Source organism: Pyrgilauda ruficollis, unplaced genomic scaffold (assembly GCF_017590135.1).
Source record: "Pyrgilauda ruficollis isolate IOZ18807 unplaced genomic scaffold, ASM1759013v1 scaffold126, whole genome shotgun sequence".
Taxonomy (NCBI): domain Eukaryota; kingdom Metazoa; phylum Chordata; class Aves; order Passeriformes; family Passeridae; genus Pyrgilauda; species Pyrgilauda ruficollis.
Genome location: NW_024510988.1, coordinates 1,298,107 through 1,321,281, shown reverse-complemented (window position 1 = coordinate 1,321,281; position 23,175 = coordinate 1,298,107). Strand labels below are relative to the sequence as shown.

At 52.6% G+C, this 23,175-nt stretch overlaps 1 protein-coding gene across 10 annotated transcripts in view; it reads left to right on the top strand.

Annotated features, from left to right (window-relative positions):
• The window catches only part of NCAM1 (neural cell adhesion molecule 1), a 78,863-nt gene that overhangs the window by 44,674 nt on the left and 11,014 nt on the right, over positions 1-23,175 (top strand). The window contains exons 5-18 of one of the 10 annotated variants that reach the window (XM_041458141.1): positions 290-427; positions 835-952; positions 1,632-1,801; positions 2,679-2,821; positions 7,444-7,473; positions 11,595-11,745; positions 12,502-12,686; positions 13,025-13,121; positions 14,126-14,296; positions 14,891-15,022; positions 15,913-15,927; positions 18,190-18,225; positions 19,733-19,765; positions 22,885-22,887. In XM_041458141.1, the coding sequence (XP_041314075.1) occupies positions 290-427; positions 835-952; positions 1,632-1,801; positions 2,679-2,821; positions 7,444-7,473; positions 11,595-11,745; positions 12,502-12,686; positions 13,025-13,121; positions 14,126-14,296; positions 14,891-15,022; positions 15,913-15,927; positions 18,190-18,225; positions 19,733-19,765; positions 22,885-22,887 (1,422 nt within the window). Of the gene's footprint in view, positions 1-289; positions 428-834; positions 953-1,631; positions 1,802-2,678; positions 2,822-7,443; positions 7,474-11,594; positions 11,746-12,501; positions 12,687-13,024; positions 13,122-14,125; positions 14,297-14,890; positions 15,023-15,912; positions 15,928-18,009; positions 18,226-19,732; positions 19,766-22,884; positions 22,888-23,175 lie in introns of all 10 variants that reach the window. The other 9 variants (XM_041458138.1, XM_041458139.1, XM_041458143.1 and 6 more) reach the window with 9 other exon arrangements.

Here is a 23,175-nt window from a genome sequence, read left to right as displayed (position 1 = left end):
CTGCTCTGTGCCGTCCTTGAGCTGTGTTAGTGGGGCACTGCTCTGTCACCTCCCTGAGCACATCCCAGAGCTGTCTATGGGACGCTGACACCTGTCAGTCTGTCCATCTCACTGAGCACATCCCAGAGCAGCTGGCTGCTCTCCACAGCTGTTTCTGCCTGGCAGAGGCAGTTCCAGCTCCAGCAGCATCTCCGTTTCAGGGTGGGGAGGGAGGTTTTGTGCCCCCAGGGCCAGCAGGGCCGAGCAGAGGAGAGGCTGAGCGAGCTCCCTGTGCCTTTGTGCTTTGCAGTGCGCTTCATCGTCCTGTCCAACAACTACCTGCAGATCCGGGGCATCAAGAAGACAGATGAGGGCACCTACAGGTGTGAGGGGAGGATCCTGGCCCGAGGGGAGATCAACTTCAAGGACATCCAGGTCATCGTGAACGGTGAGGGGCTCAGCAGCACCTCACTCCAGGCTGCTGCAGGAGGTGCTGCCTCGCATTCACACCATCCTCTTCCTCTGCTGTGTCCAATAAAAATGTTCGTGGAGCTCAGGGAGTGTTTGCCAGGTGTTTACAGGAGTAACACCTCGAGGAACCTGAAGGTTAGAGTGAGGAGCTGAGCTTGGTGCACTCACCAGTGGCTCTGGCCACCATGCTGAGTTTTTTGTGTCTCCCACCCCGCTGCCCTTCCTCCCCTGTGCTGATAACTTTGGCCATGCCTCAAACTCACTGGTTAAACCCTGGTGGTGGTGCTGCTGACAGGGTTTGGTGCCACCAGAGGTGCCCAGGGAGCTCCCTGTGGCTCCCACCTTTGTCCTCCCCAGCTGAGCCGTGGCTCTGTTCCCTTGCAGTGCCTCCCTCGGTGCGTGCCAGGCAGAGCACCATGAATGCCACTGCCAACCTCAGCCAGTCTGTCACCCTGGCCTGTGATGCTGATGGCTTTCCCGAGCCCACCGTCACCTGGACCAAGTAAGATGCTGTGTGCAGTGTGCTGCTGGCCTGGGGGTGCTTCCCTGCCAGGCCAGGCTGAGGGAGGGAATGCTCTGGCTGGGATGAGCTGATTTTGCTCACAAGAAGGGCCTCGTGGTGGGGCTGAAGCCACCTTCTGCTGTGGGTTAGGCTGGGAGCACAGAGCCCACGCAGGGAGGAGAATCTGAGGGTGAAAATCCTGTTGGTTGGGATAAAAACAGTTTCATAAAGCAGAGCAAACCAAGGAATTCCTTCAGTGCACCCCACTGTTCAGCTGTGTCCCCTCCCAGCTCCCTGCATTGCCCTGTCAGGCAGTGACTGCCGCTCCAGGGACTCTGGAATTCTGGAGTTCTTGGAATTCTGCAGCCTTTGGTGAAGGTTAGGAGCAGAAATTGCCCTGGAAAAGCTGATGGCAGCTTGGAGTGGTGCCTTGGCGTGCAAGGAGCCGCCTTTGGTGGGGTTACAGCTGCCCTGTGGTGTGCCAGGAGGGGAGAGCTGCAGCTGCCAAGAGCCCTGGGGCAGGGAGGGTTGGGAATAACCTGCAGCTGAGCTCTGGAGCCCACGGGGAGAGGAGAAGGGGCTGCTCCCTGCGAGCTGCAGTGCAATAACTGCATGGACAGGCCTGAAGCAGGCTGGCATGGCTTCTGCCAGCTCAGCCCCGTGTGCTCTGTGCCCCCAGGGATGGAGAGCCCGTGGAGGAGGTGGAGGACGAGGACAAATACAGCTTCACCTCGGATGGCTCCGAGCTGACCATCCACAGGGTGGACAAGAGTGACGAGGCCGAGTACATCTGCATTGCTGAGAACAAGGCTGGCGAGGCCGACGCCACCATCCACCTCAAAGTCTTTGGTAACAGCCCCCAAAAGAGCCAGCTGGGTGCTGCCCACCCTGGGGGGAGCTGGGGGAGATCTTTGTCCCAGTTAGTCCTGCTGGGGGTATCCCCAGCTGTGCCTGTGCCCCTCTGGGTGTGTGGGGAGCTCATCCCAGCTCCTGTCAGCTCAAACACAGGCAGGGCTGGTGGGTCAGACCCACAGGCTGCTGGAAATGTCCTCCAGGATATTTCCAAATCCACCAAAGCTGCTGTTGAAAGGGTTTTAGCCTTGAGTGGGGCTTGCTGCAGCCTGGATGGGGAGGTGAGCTCCACCCCAGCACTGCGGGAGTGATCTCAGGCTTGGAGGGGAGAATCAGGAGCTTCCCTGGCTCCCAGGAGCCTGGATGTGTGTAGGAACATGGAATTGTCCCTGCCCTGTGTGCAGGAGCTTCCCTGGCTCCCAGGGGCCTGGAAGTGTTGAGGAATTTGGGATTCCCCCTGCCCTGTGTGCAGGAGCTTCCCTGGCTCCCAGGAGCCTGGAAGTGTTGAGGAATTTGGAATTCCCCCTGCCCTGTGTGCAGCTGGCCCAGCTGCTTAGCAAAGGGGCAGGGGGAATTTGGGGGCTTTGGGGCAGGGAGGTGGAAGGGGGAGCTGGTAATCCCGGGGTGAGCGTTTGTGCACTCTGAACGGGCTCCTCTGCTGGAGCCTCAGCTGTGAGAATGAGCACAAGAGGTTTTTCAGCTCCTTCCCTTCTGCAAGGAGGTGCCCTGGTAAAATTCCCTCTGCTCCTTCCCCAGCTGGCAGGAGGTGGCCCCAGTTGTCCCCAGTGCTGCTTGTTCCCAGCACTGCTGGTGACAGCAGCTCACCCTGAGCCCCACCTGAGCCAAGGCTCCTCTTTCTCCTCCTCCTCCCCAGCCAAACCCAAAATCACCTACGTGGAGAACAAGACAGCCATGGAGCTGGAGGATCAGATCACGCTGACCTGCGAGGCCTCGGGGGACCCCATCCCCTCCATCACCTGGAGAACCTCCAGCAGGAACATCAGCAGCGAGGAGAAGGTACAGCCCTGCCCCGAGCCCCTCGGGGGGTGGGAGCAGCACCTGCCTGGCCCTGGCCTGCAGCTGCATGGGGGGCACGGGGGGGCTGCTCTGCAGGGCCTGGGGGCACGGCCACAGCTGGGGCAGGGGCACACCTGGGACAGGGGCATGGGTGGCACACCTGGGGCAGGGGCATGCCTGGGGCAGGGGCACAGCTGGGACAGTGTCACATCTGGGGCAGGGGCACAGCTGGGACAGGGGCACACCTGGGGCAGGAGCACAGGTGCCCTCCTGTAAGAGTCACCCCAGTTTTGAAAAGATCCTGCTGCTGGCCCTGCTCCTGCAGGGCCCAGGGCCAGTGCCACACCTGGGGCAGTGCCTCACCTGGGCAGTGCCACACCTGGGCAGTGCCACACCTGGGCCAGTGCCACACCAGGGCCAGTGCCCCAGGTGCCCTCCTGTGAGAGCCAGCTCGGCTCAGGACAGCTGGGGAGTCATTCTGCAATCCCTGCTCTGTTCACTGGGGGTGAATTCCATTGGAGACACCCTGAGCCCTGTTCCCAGGAGCTCCTGCAGCTGCAGGGAGCTTCTGGGGGATGGCACTGAGCCCCCTGACCCCCGAGCTGGGCAGGGGCAGGTGAGGGCAGTGGATCCAAAACGAGCCTGTCCGTCCCTCCTCCGTGCTGCCCTCTGACACTGCACATCCCTGAAGCACAAAAGCCTGCCTGCCTTTTGTGCTCACCTGTTCTGTTGATCCCATCAATACCATTTTGTTCTTAAAAGGCAAAAATAATTAGCAGTTTTTTTCTTCTTCTTGAAGGGGATTGCTGGTGTTGTTATTGGCGACAATAATTCCTTTAATTAGACCAGGCTGGGGTGTGCTGCTGTACTGGAGACGTTTCATGAGTGATCAGGAGACAGAATTTGGAGCCTAGACAGAAGTAGGAGTGAGGAGTTGTTGCTAATTAATAATCTCCTAATAACAGGGTGCTTGAGGGCTCAGCTGCCTTGGCCATGCCAGGGGTTCTGGCTCGGCGTGGAGGCAGCAGGTGACACTCTGAAAGTCTTGGAGCAACAGAGGTGTCCACTGTCCCTTGTCCCCACAGCTGCTGTCCTGCCCTGCAGCTCCTAAATGAGCTTTTTTAATTGCCCCCGTGACGTCAGCCCCTCCCCACGTTGTTCATGTGTAACTTTATTAATCAGGGTGCCAGAGTTTTCCAGCTTCATTTCTTTGTCAGCATCTTTTGGATCCCAGGGCTGCTGTGAATCCCTGCAATGTTCAGGGAGAGGTTTCCAGTGCCTGCAGAAGCTGCAGCCTGGCTGGGGCACCTGCTTGGGCAGGATTTGAGGTTATTTATTCCCGGGTTTGTCTCTGTTAGGACAGCCCTGGCAGGTGCCAAGGCTCCAGTGCTGCTGGCTCTGGAGTTTGGATCCCAGCCAGGGACAGAGCTTGGGCAGGGAGCAGAATGTAAAAGCTGAACCAGGTGGTAGAAGAGCCCCCCCTCTGCAGCCCAGTTAAACCATCACAGCTCAGTGCAAAACTGCTAACTCATTTTTGCTGATTTTTGAGACTCTGCTTGATGCTCTTGGGTGGGTGATCAGTAGCAAGGGGAATGTTCATGCTCTGACACTTTGAGATGGGGGAAAAGCCAAGGTTTGAGGTGCTGCCATGTGTTCATGGGCTGGTTCAAACCTTCAGGGCAAACATTGTTTTCTCACATCCCATGCACTTTCCAGGCTGGATTCTTGTGTGTGTGTGTGTGTGCATTTTGTTTTGGTTTGTCTTGTACTTTTCTCATTCTCTCTCTTGTGCTCTGAGTTGAGGGAAATGCTTCAGATGTCCAGAAAATCCTGAGGTCAGAACAGCTCTCTAAATATTCTACTACAAATTCTATTAGAATATTTAATTCTATTAAATATTCTGTTACAAATATTCAGTTTATTCTCCACTTTCTCTCTCTGGGACAGCACAGGGAAGTGGATGGTCTTTGGTGCAGGACAAACAATGCTATTTTAAGAATTACCAAGCCTACTTTTGAACATTTCTGTTATCCAGGTACTTGGATGCTTCTGTCTTGCTCTGTGTTGTTTGCTCTTGCAGTCATCCCTCAGTGTAGGTTTTTTGAGGTGTAGAGATGGTTTAACTCCCACAGCATTCTGGAAAACCCACCCAAACCCCCTCCAAAAAAAGGAAGGTTTGGTTCAGCTGTGTCTCCTGGCAGATTTTGGGCTGTCCCTCCAGGGAGCAGCTGTGGGGACATTGCTGGGTTTGTCACCCAGCAGGGCAGCCCAGCCTGTGGGGTGGGAGGGAAACACTCTGCAGCTCCTTGATCCTTTATCCAGGGCTGGATCTCCTGGAGCTGCTCGCCCTGCAGGGCAGAAAACACAGGGAGGGAAGAGCAGAGGGATCAGCTCTGATTTCTCCCTCCTGCATCCCGAACACACTTCAAGCCCTGTGCTGTCCCTGGGCCTTCCCCCAGGGCTGCCCCACAAGGCTCCCTGTTCCTCCAGCAGGAAAATGCAGATTTCTGCATGGATCTGAGGGGCCTGGCTGAATTTCAGTGTCTGGCAGGTGAATTCCATCTCGGCGTTGTGCTGTCCTAGAAACAGCCCAGCCCATCCTTCCTCTGCTGCCTGGGTTGCTGTTCTGCCTCTCTCAGCTCTGTGCTGTGGGCAGCCAAAGCAGAGGGAGGAGATTTTCAGAATTTAGGAATCTGAAGGTGCACGAGGCCTTGGATTGCCCCTCATTGCCTGCGTGGTGCTGGGTGGAGCTGCTCTGGCTCTGTCTGGGTGAGGAAGAGTTAGCCTGGGATTCTCTCTTTTATCTTCACAAAAGATAAAAGTTTATCTTTTTTCTTTTGTGCTGACTCGATTTCAGGTTAATACCCATAAAATAAACCTAGATGGAAAGCACATATGAACAAGTAAAAATAAACAAAGATGGAAAGCACATATGAACAAGTAAAAATAAAGATGGAAAGCACATATGAACAAGTAAGAACAAACCTAGATGGAAAGCACACAGGAACAGGTAATTAGCCCTGCTTGCTCCTGTGGGCTGCAGACACATTTCAGAGAGCACAGCACAGGCAGAATCCATGTGTGATCACAGAAATAATAACAGACTCAAAATCAGCTTGGTGTGTCCAACAGTATTTCATCTCTTTGGGTAATTTTGACATCTCTGAGTTGGCTTCAGCATTGCTGAGAGACTCTGAACCGTGGAATCACAGGATGGTTTGGGTTGGGAGGGACCTTTAAAGGCCATTTAGTCTCCCTGCAGGGAGAAGGGGCATCTTCAATTCCCCTGGAACTCTGAACCGTGGAATCTCAGGATGGTTTGAGTTGGGAGGGACCTTTAAAGGCCATTTAGTCTCCCTGCAGGGAGAAGGGGCATCTTCAATTCCCCTGGGGTGGGGAACATGGCTCTGCCTCTTCCCCCCTCCCAAGGGTCACTGCAGGGAAACTCTGAGCCTTTGGGAATGGGCTCTTCTCCTTCTTCACCCTCCTTGAGGCTGAAGACCAGGGATGAAAAGTGTCTCCCTGTGCTGAGACTGCCGAGAGCAGCAGTGGCAGGGGACTCACGGGGACATCCCTGGCACTGAGCAGAGGGATTATTCTGGATTCTTGGGCTCCTGCTCGGCTTCCAAGCACAGCAGGATTTGTGCCCCCAGAAATGAGCAGCCCTGCAGGGACTGAGAGCTCCACTCCCAGTCCCAGAGAGCCCGCTTGCTTTCCCCAGAGGCGTTCTCAGAGAGGTGTGTGTCCCATCTGTTGGCATTTCAGTCTCAGTGTTCACTGCCAGCAGGGCTCTGTTTCTGACTCCCATTCCCTGAGCCCCCATCTCCATCCCTGTCACCCGTGTGTGCTGTGACACCCCCACAATGTCACCGTGCCTCACAGCCAGCGGTGCCATCCCGCCTCTCGTGCCAGCAGGTGACTTTTGACTCCTGAACAAATCAGAGAGAGCTGAAATACAAATGACAGGGGAGATGGAACACGGCAGTTGGCTCTCTGTGAGCCACGGGGAGCGTGGTCCTTGCTGCTGGTGCCTTTCTCTGAGTGGGAAATATTTGCTTTGCAGTAAGGTCTGGGCATGTTTCACTGCTGTGGGGCTGGGGGCTGCCATCCCTGAGCACAGGGAGCTGGGGGTCCCCTGCAGCTCTGGGGCTGCTCCTCCTCCTCCTCCTGGCACAGCCTGCATGGAACCAGGCCTCCAAATGCATGATGAGCACATTAATCAGTGTTAATTAACCGCTGTGGGGTGGCAAACAGGGGCACACCACCAGGTCTGCCCTCTGCAATGCAGTGGCCAGAGCCACTTCCTGAGCACCAGGTGTGTAGGAAAGGTGAGATGTGACAGAGGAAACGATCCCTGATGTAATAAATCAGTCTTGAGGTGGCAGCAGCCTTTGTTTGGCCATTTAAAGACCAATGCAAGGCTGTGAAGTGGTGAATGCCAGCCTAAATTGATGGGAAATGAAGCTGTGACCCCCCCCACAGACAGGAGATGCTCAGCTTGGAGCCTGCATGTGCACACAGCTCAATGTGCTGCAGACACTGGTGCCTGAAAGCAACCTTTGATAAACTCTTATTGCTTTTTTTCTGTTGTTGTTGTTGTGTTCTATATCTGTTCTCTCCAGGCTTCGTGGACCCGGCCCGAGAAACAAGAGGTATCAGATTCCCAGACCTTTAGCAAACTTCTTTAGGTTGTTGGTTTTTGGTTTCTCTTCTAAGCATTACAGATTAACAAATCTCTAGTGCAGTAACCAACTAAACAAGCATTAATGTGACCCAGTTAAATGCCAGTATGTACAAGAAGCAGCTTCTAGAGGTAGAAATTGCTTGGCATGTAGTGATGCAATTTTTGGATGAGCAAAGTAGCTGTGTTGGGAGTGAGGAACTCTGCTTGTCACTTCAAAATGAAAGAAAAGGCAATTAAAATGAAAAGCAAATGTAAAGTGCTCTTTTCACCATTTTTTTTTTCTGTGCTGCCAGTGAATCATCCTCTCCTTCAGAGAGGGAAGCATTAGCACCAACCTGTATTTTGGGAAAGTCATTTTTCCCCAGGAAAGCCTCCTCTGCTCCAGCCAACTCACCTATTTGCTCATGGCACTCCTTCATTTCAGTTTGACCGTCTCTGTAAAGGAAACTGCATCATGTTCCATTTCCAAGCCAATGCAGAGAAACCTTGCACGAGGGGCATTTCTCCAGAAAATGCCCCAAATTGCTGAAATTTTTTTCATTTGTCTTTGATCTGCAAGGGTCAGCGAGGGGGAGGTGGGATAATGCAGTGACTGGGGTTGGTGCAAATGGGGTTTGATTTAATTTCACATTCAGTGCTGTGCTTTAATCATAACAACAACAACAACAATGATAATAATGCAGCTGATTTGTAGCACTCTTGCTTCAAAATGGACCAGAAGGAAAGATCCCAAGCAAATAACAGGGGTCAGGTGGAGAACAGAATGAGCTCTCAGAACCGGGTGACTTGGATTTGTATTTTTAGGATCAACTTTGTGGAGGCTGTGATTTTTTAAATCATTTTGAAGCCATCCTAAATCCCAGAGACTGAACAGCGTGAGGCTGTAACCTGAGCACCACCCAGCTGTGTTTCATGGGGAGATCCTGCCCATTCTTCCTTCACAATAATCTCTTGGCTTGTGGCAGGTGGAGGCATCAGATTCTCTGAGCAGTTTGCGCTGAAGAATTTGGAATTTGAGTAGCTGCATCTCTCCAGGACTCAGGAATTCCTGTCACAGCTGTCCCCTCCCTGCCCCAGTGTTTCCTCTGTGCTCTCTCTCTCCAGCTTGTGATTAATATGAGCACTAATACTATTAAGTTTGCTGTCTCTACATTTCTTACTGCCTCTGTGTCTCAAAATACCCCAGTGGGGTGCAGGATATCTCTCTAAAATTGCTTTTAAATTGCTTTGAAGTTGCCTGGGGGCTTTTAGCCGTGGGTTCCAGCAGCAGGATGAAGGTCAGGGAATGTTTGGCATTAAATATTTCACTTTTCCTGAAGGAATTTCAGGTGAGGAGGTGAAGTCAGTGCTGGCAGCATCTCTGGGTACCCTCAGTCACACCCCAGACTGGTAACTGGTGCAGGAGTATTTAGGGCTGCAGTTAAATACAAATATCAAACACTGCTCTGCAAGCACAGAGCAAGGAGAGACCCCTCCTCTTCCTCAGTGCAATTCCTGCCTGGGTTGGGGTTTTCAAGGCTTTGTGGGGTGGGAAGTGGCTGAGGAGCAGGCAGGACTGTGCAGAGTTATCCCTGGGTGCTTGTTTGGGAAAGGCCTGAAAGCTCCAGAAGGTGATGGGAGGGGGATAAATGCAGTTTATTTATCTCTGCTCTCCCCCTTTGGCCCTGAGCTCTTGCCCAGCTGTGATCTGTGCCCCAGGGCATGGCCAGAATTTGGGGAAATTCTGCAGTAGCTCGGGATAAATTGCAGTAATTTGCAGTATAGAGAACATCCTGCTCTGTTCTGAGGAGTGATTCCCTGTGTCCCTGAGCTGCTCTCCCCAGCATGAGGAGTTTGTTACTCTGTTAGCCCAGATCCTTGCAACTGGGGGATTTGAGTAGAAGGATTACAGATGTCAACATCTGGCTCCCAAATTCCTGCCTGTCCTGTCTCCAGCAGCCAGAGCTCCTGGTGGGCTGCAGCAGGGAGAGAGAAAGCTTGGATGTGCTTTCTTGGCTAGGCCTTTTTCTCTTCCTTAGAGCGTTTTTCCTGATCTCTCTTTTTCTTCCCTTACGACTTTTTGCATTAAAAAACCAGAGCTTTGTTTTCAGAATCAGTTGCACTGCTCATGAAATCATCCCTGACCATGATTTCCTGGCACTCCTTGGTGGTGGATCTTGAGGGAGTGGGGACAAAGTCAGGAGGCATTTGGGTGTAAAACTGCCTTTTCTGGTGATCCCACACTGGTGTTTTGTGCCTTCCACTCTTCTGGTGAGCTCAGAGAGACAAATATTGAGAATATTCCCCCAGGTCTGGAGTCCTGGCACGCATGGGTGCTGCTGGAATGAGCTGGGGTTTGGAGGGAAATCCAAAGGCAGGCAGAAGGAGAGCAGAGCAGTCAGATAAAAGCAGATTTTGGTGGTGTGGTACCACTGTAGTTTCCTGTCAGGCTCTGAAATGATGCCCACAGCACCACGAGTCCATGGAATAACTGTTCCGGGGCAGGGATGGAGGCTGTAGCTCATGGCACTGGCCAGGGATTGCAGCAGGGAAGGAGAGAGGAGAAAAATACACCCAGTTGTTCATGTGCCATCAAAAGACACTATTTATGTGCATCTGAAATTGGCCTGGTGCCCATGAGCTGATACTGGAGCTAACTGAGGTGACAAAAGACATTTATTTGTAGAAACTTTGTCAGTCTCAGCACAGAGAGAGGCTCAGGCCCAGAGTCTGACACCTGAGACACCAGAGATGCTTTTTGTGCACTTGGCTGTTGGAAATCCTCAGGGTTTTACTCATTTATCAGCACTTGTCCTGTACCTTCCAGGGAAACAGATGCTCCTGGAGAGTGGCAGCAGGCACAGCCACGAGGGTGCCAGATTTACTCCCTTGTGTTTGTGCTGCAAAATCAGAAATGAGAGGAGGGAGTTGGTGCTTGAGAGCTTCCAGGCTGAGGCAGGAGCAGCAGGAGGGAGAGAGGAGTCCCTGGCTTGGTGTTTTCTTGGGTTTGGTGACAAACTGGAGAGGAAAACCACGCAGCCTGGGGTGGCTGGGTGGCTGCAGTCCCTTGGCAATCCCCTGGGATTCTACACTCCTTGTTTCTCTCTTTCAATGGCATCCCCACAGTCTCGTGCGTGTGGGAAATGGTTCTGGAATTTTGGAATTTTCTTGAGGCAGGGCTGTCTCTAGAGGCTTTCTTGCCCTTTTCACTGCACTTTCCTCTCTTGGTGTGCCACGTTCAGGTGAAAGTTCTGAGCTTCCTTTTGGCCTGATTCAACTCTGAGCTCTGGGTCTGTTCTTCCTTACCCATTTCAGGGGCACTGAGATAAAACCAGTATTGCTGAGGGGACAGGAAGGGCTGGATTCTCTGACTGGAAGCTTTTGGGGAGGTTTCCTTTTTTTTTTTTTTAACCAGAGCTGGATGTCTGCAGTTCCCACCCTGGGGAGAAGCTTTGTTCTCAGTTACACAGTGTTCCCAGCCACGCAGGGCTGACCTTGGGTCCTTCTTTTGGTGTTTGCCCCTTCCCCTAAATGCTCTGAGCCACTGCAGTGTGCCCTGGGTGCCAGGGAGCTGCCCCTGGGTGCCAGGGAGGTGCCCCTGGTGCTCTCACCTGGCCTCAGGTGAGGGATCCTCAGCGCTGCGGGGCTGCCAGGGGCAGGCTGTGTGCCCTGCTGGGGCAGGGAGTGTGCCATCCTGTGCCAGGCTGTGTGCCATCCTGGGACTGCCATCCTGGGGCAGGCTGTGTGCCATCCTGGGGCTGCCATCCTGGGGCAGGGGATGTGCCATCCTGGGGCGGCCCTGGGGCTGGGGCAATGTGTGTGCCATCCTGGGGCAGGGAGTGTGACATCCTGGGGCTGCCAGGGGCAGGCTGTGTGCCACACTGGGGTGGGCTGTGTGCCATCCTAGGGCAGGGGGTGTGCCATCCTGGGACTGCCATCCTGGGGCTGCCATCCTGGCGTTGCCTGGGGCAGGCTGTGTGCCATCCTGGGGCAGGGTATGTGCCATCCTGGGGCTGCCCCGGGGCTGTGCCAGGCTGTGTGCCCTGCTGGCTGTGTCCTGGCGGGCTGTGTGCCCTGCTGGCTGTGTCCTGACGGGCTGTGCTGTCGCAGACGCTGGACGGGCGGATCGTGGTGCGCAGCCACGCGCGCGTCTCCTCGCTGACGCTCAAGGACATCCAGTACACGGACGCGGGCGAGTACGTGTGCACGGCCAGCAACACCATCGGCCAGGACTCGCAGGCCATGTACCTGGAGGTGCAGTGTAAGTGCCCTGGGGGCTTCACGGGGGCTGGTTCGTTCCCTGTTCCCTCCCTGTGCCGTGCGCTGAGGAGGGTGAGGGGTGGAAGTCTCCCTGTGAGAGGTTGTGGGGTGTTCTCTCTGCCCATCTCCAGTGCTTGCCATGTCCCTGGAGGTGCAGTGTAAGTGCCCTGGGGGTTTATGGAGGCTGGTTCATTCCCTGTTCCCTCCCTGTGCTGAGGTTAAGGGGTGGAAGTCTCCCTGTGAGATATCTCAGGGTGTTCTCTCTGCCCATCTCCAGCTTGGGTGCTGGCAGGCCATGTCCCTGGAGGTGCCCTGGGGGTTCACGGGGACTGGTTCATTCCCTGTTCCCTCCCTGTGCCATGTGCTGCTGAGGATGAGGGGTGGAAGTCTCCCTGTGAGATGCCTCAGGGTGTTCTCCCTGCCTGGGTGCTCTTTGCACCTCACCACGGATCTGCTGCCCTCCCGTTTGTTGGGAATCAAGTTCTCCCCTGGTTCTCCCCCTTCCCAGCCCCATCCTGCTGCCTGCTCCTCCCACGCTGCCCAGGAGCAGCCGTGGGGCTCAGCAGGGTTTCTCTGTGCCCTTCAGCAAAAGATGTTCCCAGCCCTGGGTGAGAGGACAGTTCCCATTTCCAATATTAATGGAATATTCCAATATTCCCCTGCCCGCATTGAGGTGGACTCCAGCCAAGGGATCCTTACGGGGAGGTTTTTTTGGGAGCTCAGCTGGCTCCATTGCCTTCCCAAACGTGTCTTTCAGATGCCCCCAAGCTGCAGGGCCCCGTGGCCGTGTACACCTGGGAAGGAAACCAGGTGAACATCACCTGTGAGGTGTTTGCCTACCCCAGTGCTGTCATCTCCTGGTTCCGGGATGGGCAGCTCCTGCCCAGCTCCAACTACAGCAACATCAAGATCTACAACACCCCCTCAGCAAGCTACCTGGAGGTGAGGAAAAGCCAGGAGTGCCATCAGATAATTGCTGTTGGAGGAATTCAGTCTTGTCCTCTTGGCAGAAATGAAGCTGGGGTGGTGTTTCTAGCATATAAATCCTTAGAAAATCGGGTTGTAGAAGATCAAGAGGAGCAGGAAATGGGAGGAAATGTGGTAGCAGAAGAGACACTCTCTGCTTGTCCCTGCTTTTTGCCCACTGCAGCTCTCCATGCATAGCCCTGGGAGCACAAACACCTGGCTTTCATTGTAGCTTCTCCCCAGCTAAGTTCAGGGTGCCTTGGCAGAGTGAAAAGGGTTTTGTGATCCCGTCCTGAGCCTTCCTTCCCCCACAGGTGACCCCGGACTCGGAGAATGACTTTGGGAACTACAACTGCACGGCCGTGAACCGCATCGGGCAGGAGTCCTCCGAGTTCATCCTGGTGCAGGCAGGTGAGCAGCCAGGCCAGGCAGGGACACGTGGCTCCTGTCCCTGGGGCAGCAGCAGGGCAGCTGCTGCCTTCAGAGGGGCTGTTCACGGATTTCCTGCTGGGCTGGAGCCGCTCAGCAGCTCTGGTCCTTGTTTCTGCAGGGGTTTGTTCTTCCCTGTGATCTTTGGTTTGTGCCCTCCAGCTCAGGCAGAGCCCCCTCAGCAGCTGCACTGCAGGGTCTGAGAGCTGGGCCAGCCTGGCAGGGCTCCAGGGCGGCCTCAGGGGCTTTGGGGATGGTCAGGGGACACTGGGGACACTGGGGACAGAGTGACATCAGCACTGCACAGCCCTGTCAGGGGACACTGGGGACACAGAGTGACATCAGCACTGCAGAGCCCTGTCAGGGGACACTGGGGACACAGAGTGACATCAGCACTGCAGAGCCCTGTCAGGGGACACTGGGGACACAGAGTGACATCAGCACTGCAGAGCCCTGTCAGGGGACACTGGGGACACAGAGTGACATCAGCACTGCAGAGCCCTGTCAGGGGACACTGGGGACACAGAGTGACATCAGCACTGCAGAGCCCTGTCAGGGGACACTGGGGACACAGAGTGACATCAGCACTGCAGAGCCCTGTCAGGGGACACTGGGGACACAGAGTGACATCAGCACTGCAGAGCCCTGTCAGGGGACACTGGGGACAGAGTGACACCAGGACTGCACAGCCCTGTCAGGGGACACTGGGGACAGAGTGACATCAGCACTGCACAGCCCTGTCAGGGGACACTGGGGACAGAGTGACATCCAGGATGCTTTTGCTGCACTGCCCTGCTTGTTCCCTATTGGAGAAGGAACTGGGAGTCTCCAGCCTCTTAGAGAGGAGACAGAATTAAGACCTGTGCCCTAATTAACATCTCCAAACCTGCCTAACCCCTCTCCGCGGCTCAGCCCCCCGTGCCCTGTGCTGTTGGGGGTGTTCTGGCTCTTTCCCAGCTGTCTCACCGGCTGTCCCTTGTCCCCAGACACGCCGTCCTCGCCCTCCATCGGCAGGGTGGAGCCCTACTCCAGCAGTGCCCAGGTGGAGTTTGAGGAGCCCGAGGCCACGGGCGGGGTGCCCATCCTCAGGTACAAGGCGGAGTGGAGGGCCCTGGGCGAGGGGGACTGGCACTCCAGGCTCTACGATGCCAAGGAAGGTAGGAGTGACAAGAAATCCTGGTTCCTTCCCCACCAGCACTGAAAAATTCCTCTAGGGAAAAGCCAGGTTCTGGTTTGAGGCTCCAATGGAGTTTTTAAACATTTGCTGTGAGGGACGCGTGGAATTTGCAGCTGGAAATGAGGGTTGGGCTTTGCTGGGAGCTCAGTCTGAGCAGGGTGAAGAACCCTGTGTTTGGAATAACAGTTTTCACTCTTGCTGCTTCCCACAGGAGGCTTTTGAACCCTCATCTGTCACCCCTTGGAAAATAAACTCAGCTATTCCAGCAGCGAACCCGTCCTGTTAAAATGATCTATAGCAGTGCTTGTGGCACAAAATCCATCTTGGAGTCAAATAAAGCAAAAGAATTTTGATCTGGGAAGGGCTGTAACAGGGAGAGTTCTGCTCCAGAGCTGAATCCTCCACACCAATCCCACGTGGAGCTGAAATTCTGATTTTATTCCCCCCTGGAGTGGTGTGATCCCAGCTAGAGCCAGCTCTATTTATCCCTTCTCTCCCCGCATGGAGAAAACAAAGTTTGTTCATTTCTTTCTTGGAGTCCTGAGCTTTTCTCTGCTTTTTCCCCCCACCCCAGCCAACGTGGAGGGGACAGTGACCATCACGGGGCTGAAGCCTGAGACCACCTATGCAGTGAGGCTGTCAGCAGTCAATGGCAAGGGCGTGGGGGAGCTCAGCCTGCCCGCCGAGTTCAAGACACAGCCAGTGCGTAAGTACAGCCCAGCCTCCCTCTCCTGGAGCCTCTGCCGTGCATGGATCTCACCTTGTCTCTCTCACAGACCTCGCTGCACCCTCTGCTTTCTCTGTGGTTTGGGTTGGGGTGGGTTTTGTTGGTAATTAAAAGGGAGGAGTTGTTTTCGTGTGAGCTGGTTGGTGTTTCCAGTTCAGCCTTGGTGGTGCCAAGGAGAAGGGGCTCTGAAGGAGAATTTTAATGAGGAAAGGCAGCTGAGGAGGGTTTTGGTCACAGAGAGTGTGCTGTCAGTGTCACAAGGCTGCTTTGTTTTCCACTTTGAGGTGCTCAGCACAGGACTGGCCTTGGGCTGTGAAGGTGAAGGGAGGGAGGGCTGCTCTGTCCTGCTTTGAGGGGATTCCATGGATTCCTCAGGCTCCTCTCTGCTCTGCCTGGGCCATTCCCGTGTTCTGCTGTGGCCCAGCACTGTCCTGCTCTCCCAGGGAAGAAATAAATCTGAGGGAGCAATAAATCCCAGCTCAGGGTGGGAAGGAGATTAGGAGGAAAGGATTAAAGGTGGAGTGGGCAGGGCAGGTGTGACCAGGGCAGGGAGAGGTGTTCTGCTTTCCCTTTCTCCTGCATCCAGCCCTGACTGTTGTTCCCAGCCCCGTGCTGGAATTCTCTCTCCAGACCCCTCTGCTGGACCCAGGGCTGTCCCAGCCCACCCTGAGCATGTCTGGAGTCCCTGAGCTGTGCCCAGGCTCTGCCCATCCCTGCTGAGCAGGGCTCACCTGGATGCTGATTTTCCAGCTCCATATTCTCTGTCACCTCACATCTTCTACATTTTTTTTTTTTTTTTGTATGTGTGTGTCTATTTCTGTCTTTTTATTTCGTTTTTGGTCTGTGTCCCATCCATGGATAAACTGCAGGCATCCCTCACCCACGTAAGTGCTCTCTGCATTTCTTTCACTCTCTTTTTGTGTTTTTAGAGTGTTCCTCTAACACCCAGAACTTTTAATTTAGTGCCTTTTTCCTCTCAGGGGCTGTAGGATTGGAGTAACTGGTAGTGTTCATTTCCTAACAACACTGACTCTGGAGTAGCCACTGCTCTTGTTTAGAACAGAATTAGGGTTTGTCTTTGTCTGTGCTCTGCAGCATGAAGTTGAAATATTTAATGTAGTGATTATCTAATCATAATAATAATAAAAATAATAATAGTTAGCTTGTTGACTCAGTGTGGAGTAGTGGAAGGCTTCACATTTATGAATCCATTAAAAATAGTTCAATTTTAATGATACTGAGATAATTCAGGGAAATCAATTCAGCTGAATTGCAGATCTGGTTTAGACCAGAGCCAACCAAAAACTTCAATATTTTGAATATCTCCACAATTTTGAAAGCACAAAATTGAAGAAAAAAATTCAATTTCTTTTCCTCTTCTCACTAATGGTTTTTACCATTGGACAGTCTTCCAGCACTTGTGTAGATTGTGTGATTAAATAAATAAACCTCATACTAAATTTTTTAAAAATGGCATGTTCCCCACTTCCCCATGGAAAACGAGCCAGGAATGTGATGGATTTGTGTAATTGTGAGTGAAATATGGAGATGGCTCCGTTGCTTTGTGCCTTTCCAATCAAACCTGATCAATGGAGCTAAAAAATCTCTTTATCCCAGTGAGCATTATTGCATTGATCAGTGCATCCTCCTGGGGAGCTGCTGTGACTCCCAAGATTACAAGGACAAGCTCGAAGAAGCCTCTTTGAGATTTCCTGAAGTGAAAAACAGGAGAGGATCTTTTGATATTTTTATTTTGAACCCAAATTTTGGATCCTGTTTGTGCCATTTCCCCTTAAAAGATTGCACTGGACAGAATTGGATGCAGGGGAGCAGGCAGGGGAGGGATGGATGGACAGATGGACAGGCAGGGCAGCAAACTGCAGCAGTTAGGGAGCACTGGGAGGCATTTCCAGAGCATTTGTGCAGGCTGAGATTGTTGGGATCCTCTTAATTCCAGGAGCAATAAAAAATAAAAATACGATAAACAAAAATATACAAAAATTACAAAAATACAAAAAAAAAAAAAAAAAAAAAAAGTAATGACATGAGGGTGGTGGTCAGGGTTAGAGCCCAGGCTGAGGATTGGGGCCCTCCTGAGCTGGAGATAAAATCCCCAGGGAGAGCAGGGTGGGGATCCCCAGCAGAGCTGCAGGAAAAGGGGGAAATGCAGCTGAGAAGAGAGGAAAAAGAGCAAGGACAGCTCTGCTGCAGCCCCAGAGCTGTGTGCCCAGCCCCAGGGCCAGCCTGGGGACAGGTAGGTGGCTTTGCACAACATTCCAGCACTTCTGCACTGGAGTATTTTGCTTTTTTTTTTATTTTCACGTGTCAGTGGGCTGCCAGTCCCTCTGTGCTCCCCAGTGCAGGGTAAGTTGCACTTCTTCCTCCTTTAACTCATTTTTCATCCACAATTCCATCCTGCTCTCGAAGCTTTGCAGCTGGGATCCTCCTGGGCACTGTCCCCACTTCTCTCTGCTCCTTCCCAGAGCCCAGCTCGGACCCTGCCTGAGGAAATGGCACCACAAAAATGCCTTTTTTCCATCTCTGCTGGAATTCCAATCACCTCTTCGTGAGCAGAGTCACAAGTAGGAGGAATTTTTGTCCCCTCAAGTGTGATTTGAAGGTCACAGAGATGTCTCAGGAATTTTACAGCTCAGATTAACCAGGGCCACTTATTTTCTTTGCCCTATTATTTAAAGTTTCTGTCTGAATGTAAAACCTGACACAGTTTTTAATGCCTGCTGGGATAAGTCTGAAGTAATTTTGATTTATCTAATTTCCCTCAATAAGAAAAAGAAGTTTCTGTCTATCTTAGAGGGCCTCTCCATGAGGTAATTAGGGATAATTATGGATTATAGTGGCACAGATGAGAGCTCTGGAGGTTGGGAGAGCATCTGAGTTGACCTGGGTTTGTATTTTCATTTTAACCATTTACTGCTTTTCTTCATTTCCCTTTCCTCACAAATCAGCAGCCACACAAAGTCCTGGGGAGCAGGGGTGGGCTTTGAACCCAAAAGCGTTCAAAGAGAGCATGTGTGTGGTGCCAAAACACAAAAATGCACAAACTGCAACCAGCCCAGCTCCCCGTGTGCTCCTTTCCTGGCTCTGGCAGCATTTCCAGCAATGTTCACCTGGTTTCTCTTCTCCAGCCAGTGCTGCTGCCCCCAGCTCCCCTCCAGCAGGCAGTGAGTATGGCAGGAGGGCTCTGCATGATCTCCTCACCGTGTGCTGCATCTCTGACACCCCTGGGTGCTCATCTCAAACCTGGATTTTCCTGGGAAGCTGTGAGAAAGCTCAGGAAAAAGAATGGGAAACAATTCTTGGCTGGTGCACGCGTGGAATGTGTCACGGGGATTTGTTCACCAAAGGGTGATTCCTTAATTAGCCACTAGTGATAGTTTCAGATTCCAGGACCAGTGAGGTCAAAGCTGGATTGGACTGTCTCCTTGATTGGAGTGTATTGGACTGAAATCAAGGAGGTAAAAATGTCAAGCAGCTCAGAAGGATCCGTGCCTAAAAAACTGAAAAGCAGGGAGTGATCCAGTGCTCTAGATGGTCAGAATGCAAATTTAATTTATCTTGCTAAGCACTTGGATTCTAAGGAAGTCATATAAAATTCATATAAACTGTATAAGATATATGTAAAATAAAACTACATATTATTCTACCACGCAATGATGAGGCAGTAAATTTTGGCAAACAAAAAAAAAAAAGAGTAGTAATAAACGAACATGCTTTTCAATAATCTTATCATTTCTGCCTAGGAAAAAGATTCTTGAAATTGTGTATCTAGATACCCATTGCAAAGGCATTGAGTTTTTCTTAGTAGAATAGTGTAGTATAGTACAGTGTAATCAAACAAATATTCAAACTTCTAAAATCATAAAATCAATACTAATCATTACCACATCAAGTCCACCCTACTGCAACATCCCTGGATGTTCTCCTGCTTCCCTGGAGATTTTTTCCCCCCCAGATCTCCCTCCCTGGAGCTGCTCTGCAGCTTCCCAAGGTCTGATTTCCCCTTCTCGTGTCCCTGCCTCTTGTAGGCACAGCAGTGAGAGTTCCTTTGGTTTTGTGGGGACTAACAGAGAAATCAATCCCTCCCAGCCTGTGTCCCCCTGCCAGGCTCTTCCCAGGACTTCTGGAGCAAAGACATTCCTTGTCCTCCTGCCCTGCAAGTCCTGCTGTGCCCTGGGGAGTGCAGGCTTCTCTCCAGACCCATTTCTTTCCCGAGGTGTTCACATTTTTGGGGTTCTTAGCCCTGTTCTCCTCCTCTCTCTGTGTCCCTGGGTGTCGTGCAGGGAGGTGGGAACAAGCAGGAGCTCAGTTCTCCTCAGGAGCTGCCCCTAGAGGCCTCCCAAATATTCCACTGATGGGCAGGGTGGAGTCAAAAGGAGGCAAAAACGGGGATTTGGAGCTCCAGAACTCTTGGGGATGAGGAAAGCCTCAGGGCAGGCTGTCCTTCCCCATGCCCTGGAGGGCCCTGGGGCTGCCAGGACCCCCCTGGGGCTGCCAGGACCCCCCTCCCTGCAGCAGGGCAGGATTTCTGCAGCTTCCCTGGGTGACACAGCCCTGCCACCAGGTCTGGCTGTCCCCCTGAGTGCCCATCTCCTCGAAGCTGCTCTGTTTCCCTGCTGTCACCCCCTGGTTCCCACCCTGACTGCCCTGTGCATCCTTCTGTTTCCATAGCAACCCCAGCTGCCGCTGCATCCCCGGCACCGAGTGAGTACCTGGGGCTGCTCTGGGGCTGCTCTGGGGGCTGCTGGAGCCCGGGGTGCCCCAGTGCCAGGGCCCTGGGGCGTGCTGGGCTGGCTGTGACAGCAGTGTGCCGTGTCAGCATGTCCACACCCCAGCATGCTGCCCCCTCTTCCCCCCGTGCTGCCGAGCAGCGGCTGAAAAATGGGAATGAAAGGGTTAGGAGAAGCACAGAGAAGGGAGAGGAGGAGGAGTAACCCCCCCCAGATCATCCTTTCCAAAAGGGATGTTTTGCTTTTGCCCTCCCCGTTTTGGTGTTGCAGCTGCCTTTTGCAGAAGGGATGTGCATGAAATCGTTTTCTTGCTGCCCTGCCTTGCTCTGTTTGCTTTGAATATAGGGAGCTAGAGTTGATATTAAAATTAGGGGTATTGGATGCTGGAAGAAGATGCAAATGAGGACGTAAAAAATCCTGCAGGAGAGATCCCAGGGCCCTGCTTGCCTTAAAAGAGGCCTCAGGCTTCCAGAAGATTCCATATCTGAGATGGGGACTGCCTTGGTAGGGTGGTCAAGGGAGGAGAAGACCCCTCAGTGAAGCTCTGAGTTACCTGGTGCATGGGTGTGGTTTGAGCCACTAACGATCTCTGCCAAGCCAAGTGCTCTTCTTGTGACTTGCAATAATCCAAAGTGTGTTTGTGGCATGTGAGGCCGCTGAGGTGTTCACCTGAGCTGGGGCAGGAATGGTTTTCTGGATGGAGAACACTCCCAGCATGAAGTGTGGGATGATCTTGGGGTTGGGATGGAGGGAGAGGACAGTGTGGCCAGTCAAATAACTTTATAATTAATTATAATGAATGCATTTATGGCTGGCACGTTTCATGGTCTCACAGGTGGCTTTAAATGTCCTTTACCTGCCAGCAGCGTGTTCCTTGTGCAGTAATTTTCATTTCCAAAGTGCCAAACCCCAACCCCTGCTGCACTCAGGGGCTGAAGAGACCTTTTCATTCCTGCCAGCCTTGGAGGATGGGCTGGAGAGGCCGAAGGGCAGGCTCTGCTCATCATCTTCATTCCTCAGCAGGCAGAGTCTCCCTCCTGGCCGTTCCTGTGTGGGCTGGACAGCTTCCCTTGGAGGGAAAACCTGGGGTTCACGTTTGACAGAACAGTTTGTTCTTAAAAAAGAGAATCTTTACCCAGAGAAGCTCCTAATGATAAACATTTTCCACGGTTCTGTTGGCATGGGAGCTGTGTGAGGAGGAGGAGGAGGAGGAGGGTGAACGTTCCCCTTTCCCCTGCCCTGGGGCTGAGCTGTTCTTTGTGTGTACACTCCACTCGTGCAGGCACTGCCCACGTTGGTGTCCAAGGAGGAATTGAGCAGCAGAGGAAGGGCAGTGGCACGGGGCAGATGCTCCTCCAGCTCTGCATCATTTAATTGCTGCTGCTGTGGGAGTGATCTGTGCTGTCCCCTGGCCTCTCCTGAGGGTCAGTGATGGAAGCAGCAGCAATCAGGGGATGAGAGCTGCCCTGTGGCACCACGGAGGCAGGGACGGAAACCTAATGAGGCTGCGCTGGCTTTTTGGGGTGTGGGATCAGGGGGATCAGGGGCGCGTGGGAGATGTCTGTGGGCATGGGGGAGGTTTAGGAATGTCTCTCCTTGGATTTAACCCTCTGAGGTTGCTCCAGGAAATAGTTCTGTGCCAGTTTTGACGTTTTTCTTGCAGCTCTCTCCTCTCTGGGACCTGCTTTGCCTTGCAGTGGTTGAGCTCACTTGAAAAAGGGGATTTTTTTTCAGGTTGGAGGGGGCTTGGAGCAACCTGCTGTGCTGGAAAGTGCCCCTGCCTAGGACTGGATAATCTTTAAGGTTCCTTCCAGCCTAAACCATTTTATTCTCTTTATGCTGCTAACTCTGCCCTTGATCTTTACCTAAAGCTCCTCTCCTGAGGACAGGACGCCTCTCTTGCCTGGTTTGAAATCTCAGGTTATATTGAGTTTCCTGCAGTTGGGGAGAGGTTTCTTCCTGACCAGAAGACACGGATCTTCCTTCCAGGCAACTCACAGCAACTCCTAAGCCTCCCTCCTCCACAGTGCCCAGAGTTCTGTGAGCCTGTGTTTAAAGAGAATGGATTGAGAGCTTGGCTGTAACAAATGGATTTTACATTTTGTGCCATCAGTTTTTTCCCCGGTAATGGTCTGTCCTTAATCTTGTCAGAGCCAAGCACCCACAAGATTAAGGGTTTAATTCTCTATACATCAAATTAGCAGGGAACTACCAGAGCACTGTGGAGTGGCCTCATTAGGATGAGACAGAGGCACGAGCGTGAGAAATTCGAGTTTGGAGCGATCTGGGAAGGGAACTTGGGCTGGCAGCTGATTTTTCCTCATTCCCTGCCACTGTCCCTGCACTGCCCATCCCTCCCAGCAGCTGCTGCCTTCCCTGGGCCTGGTGGTGATGGATTCCCTGTCCTGGCTGGGCTGGCAGAGCCCCCCTGCCCACGCAGCCCCTCGGTGTCCCTGCTCTGCCTCTCCTCCCGTCCCGCCGCAGCTCCTGGATGAGAAAAGTGTCCTTGGCTGTGGTCACCTCAGCAGGGTTTTCTCTCCTGCAGTTGTTGTTGTTGGTCAGGAGCAGTTTGTGCTGCAGAGGGAGGACACACCGCTGTGGGGTGCCAGGGTTTGTCCTCGTTTTGGGCTGCTTTTCACCCTTTCACCTCCGCTGCCTCGGAATAACAATATTCCCTTTTTCTTCCCAGCAGTTTTGTGGATCCCTCCAGCAGTCCTGGCACACAGCACAATGATTTTTGTCCCTTTTGTTCCTTGTATGACTAAGCAGTGACGCAGCTGTGCCTAACACAAGGCCATAACTCAGTGCTTGCTGTGGTTTAATATTCTTATTTTCCAGGCGGTTTTACTGTCCCCCCCGGTGTTTCTGATATATGCTGGCTAATTTAATTTTGCTTCTATTTTTATTTACTCTGTAATTCTGTTGTTGATTTTTTTTCCCTTGCCCATTGTTTACATCAGTTTTTTAATTTTTTTGTATTTTCCATGTGACCTCCTCCACTTTCCTTTCAACCAAACTCATGTGCGTGCGTATCATGTGAATTTGTCATGTGGCTTGCATGGTGCTGATGATGTCGTCCTCGCTGGTGAACAGAAGGTAAAACACTTTGTTCTGATTGGTTGCCTAGATTTTTGGGGTGATGATTCCCCTGTGGGATCTCCAAATTCCAAAAAAAAAAAAAAAATAAATAAATAAAAAAAATCCCACTGAGCCTCTTTGGAGGAGTTGCTCCTCACTGTCTGCATGGGAAGAACACGACTTCAGTCCTCTGCCTTGAGCTGGAAAAGACTTGGAGGGAAAACAGGGAAAAAAAAACCCCAAAAAATCACCTGGCTCAGTCATTTGCTTCTTCACTCTCAGAGTCCAGCAAGGAACTGTTCTAGG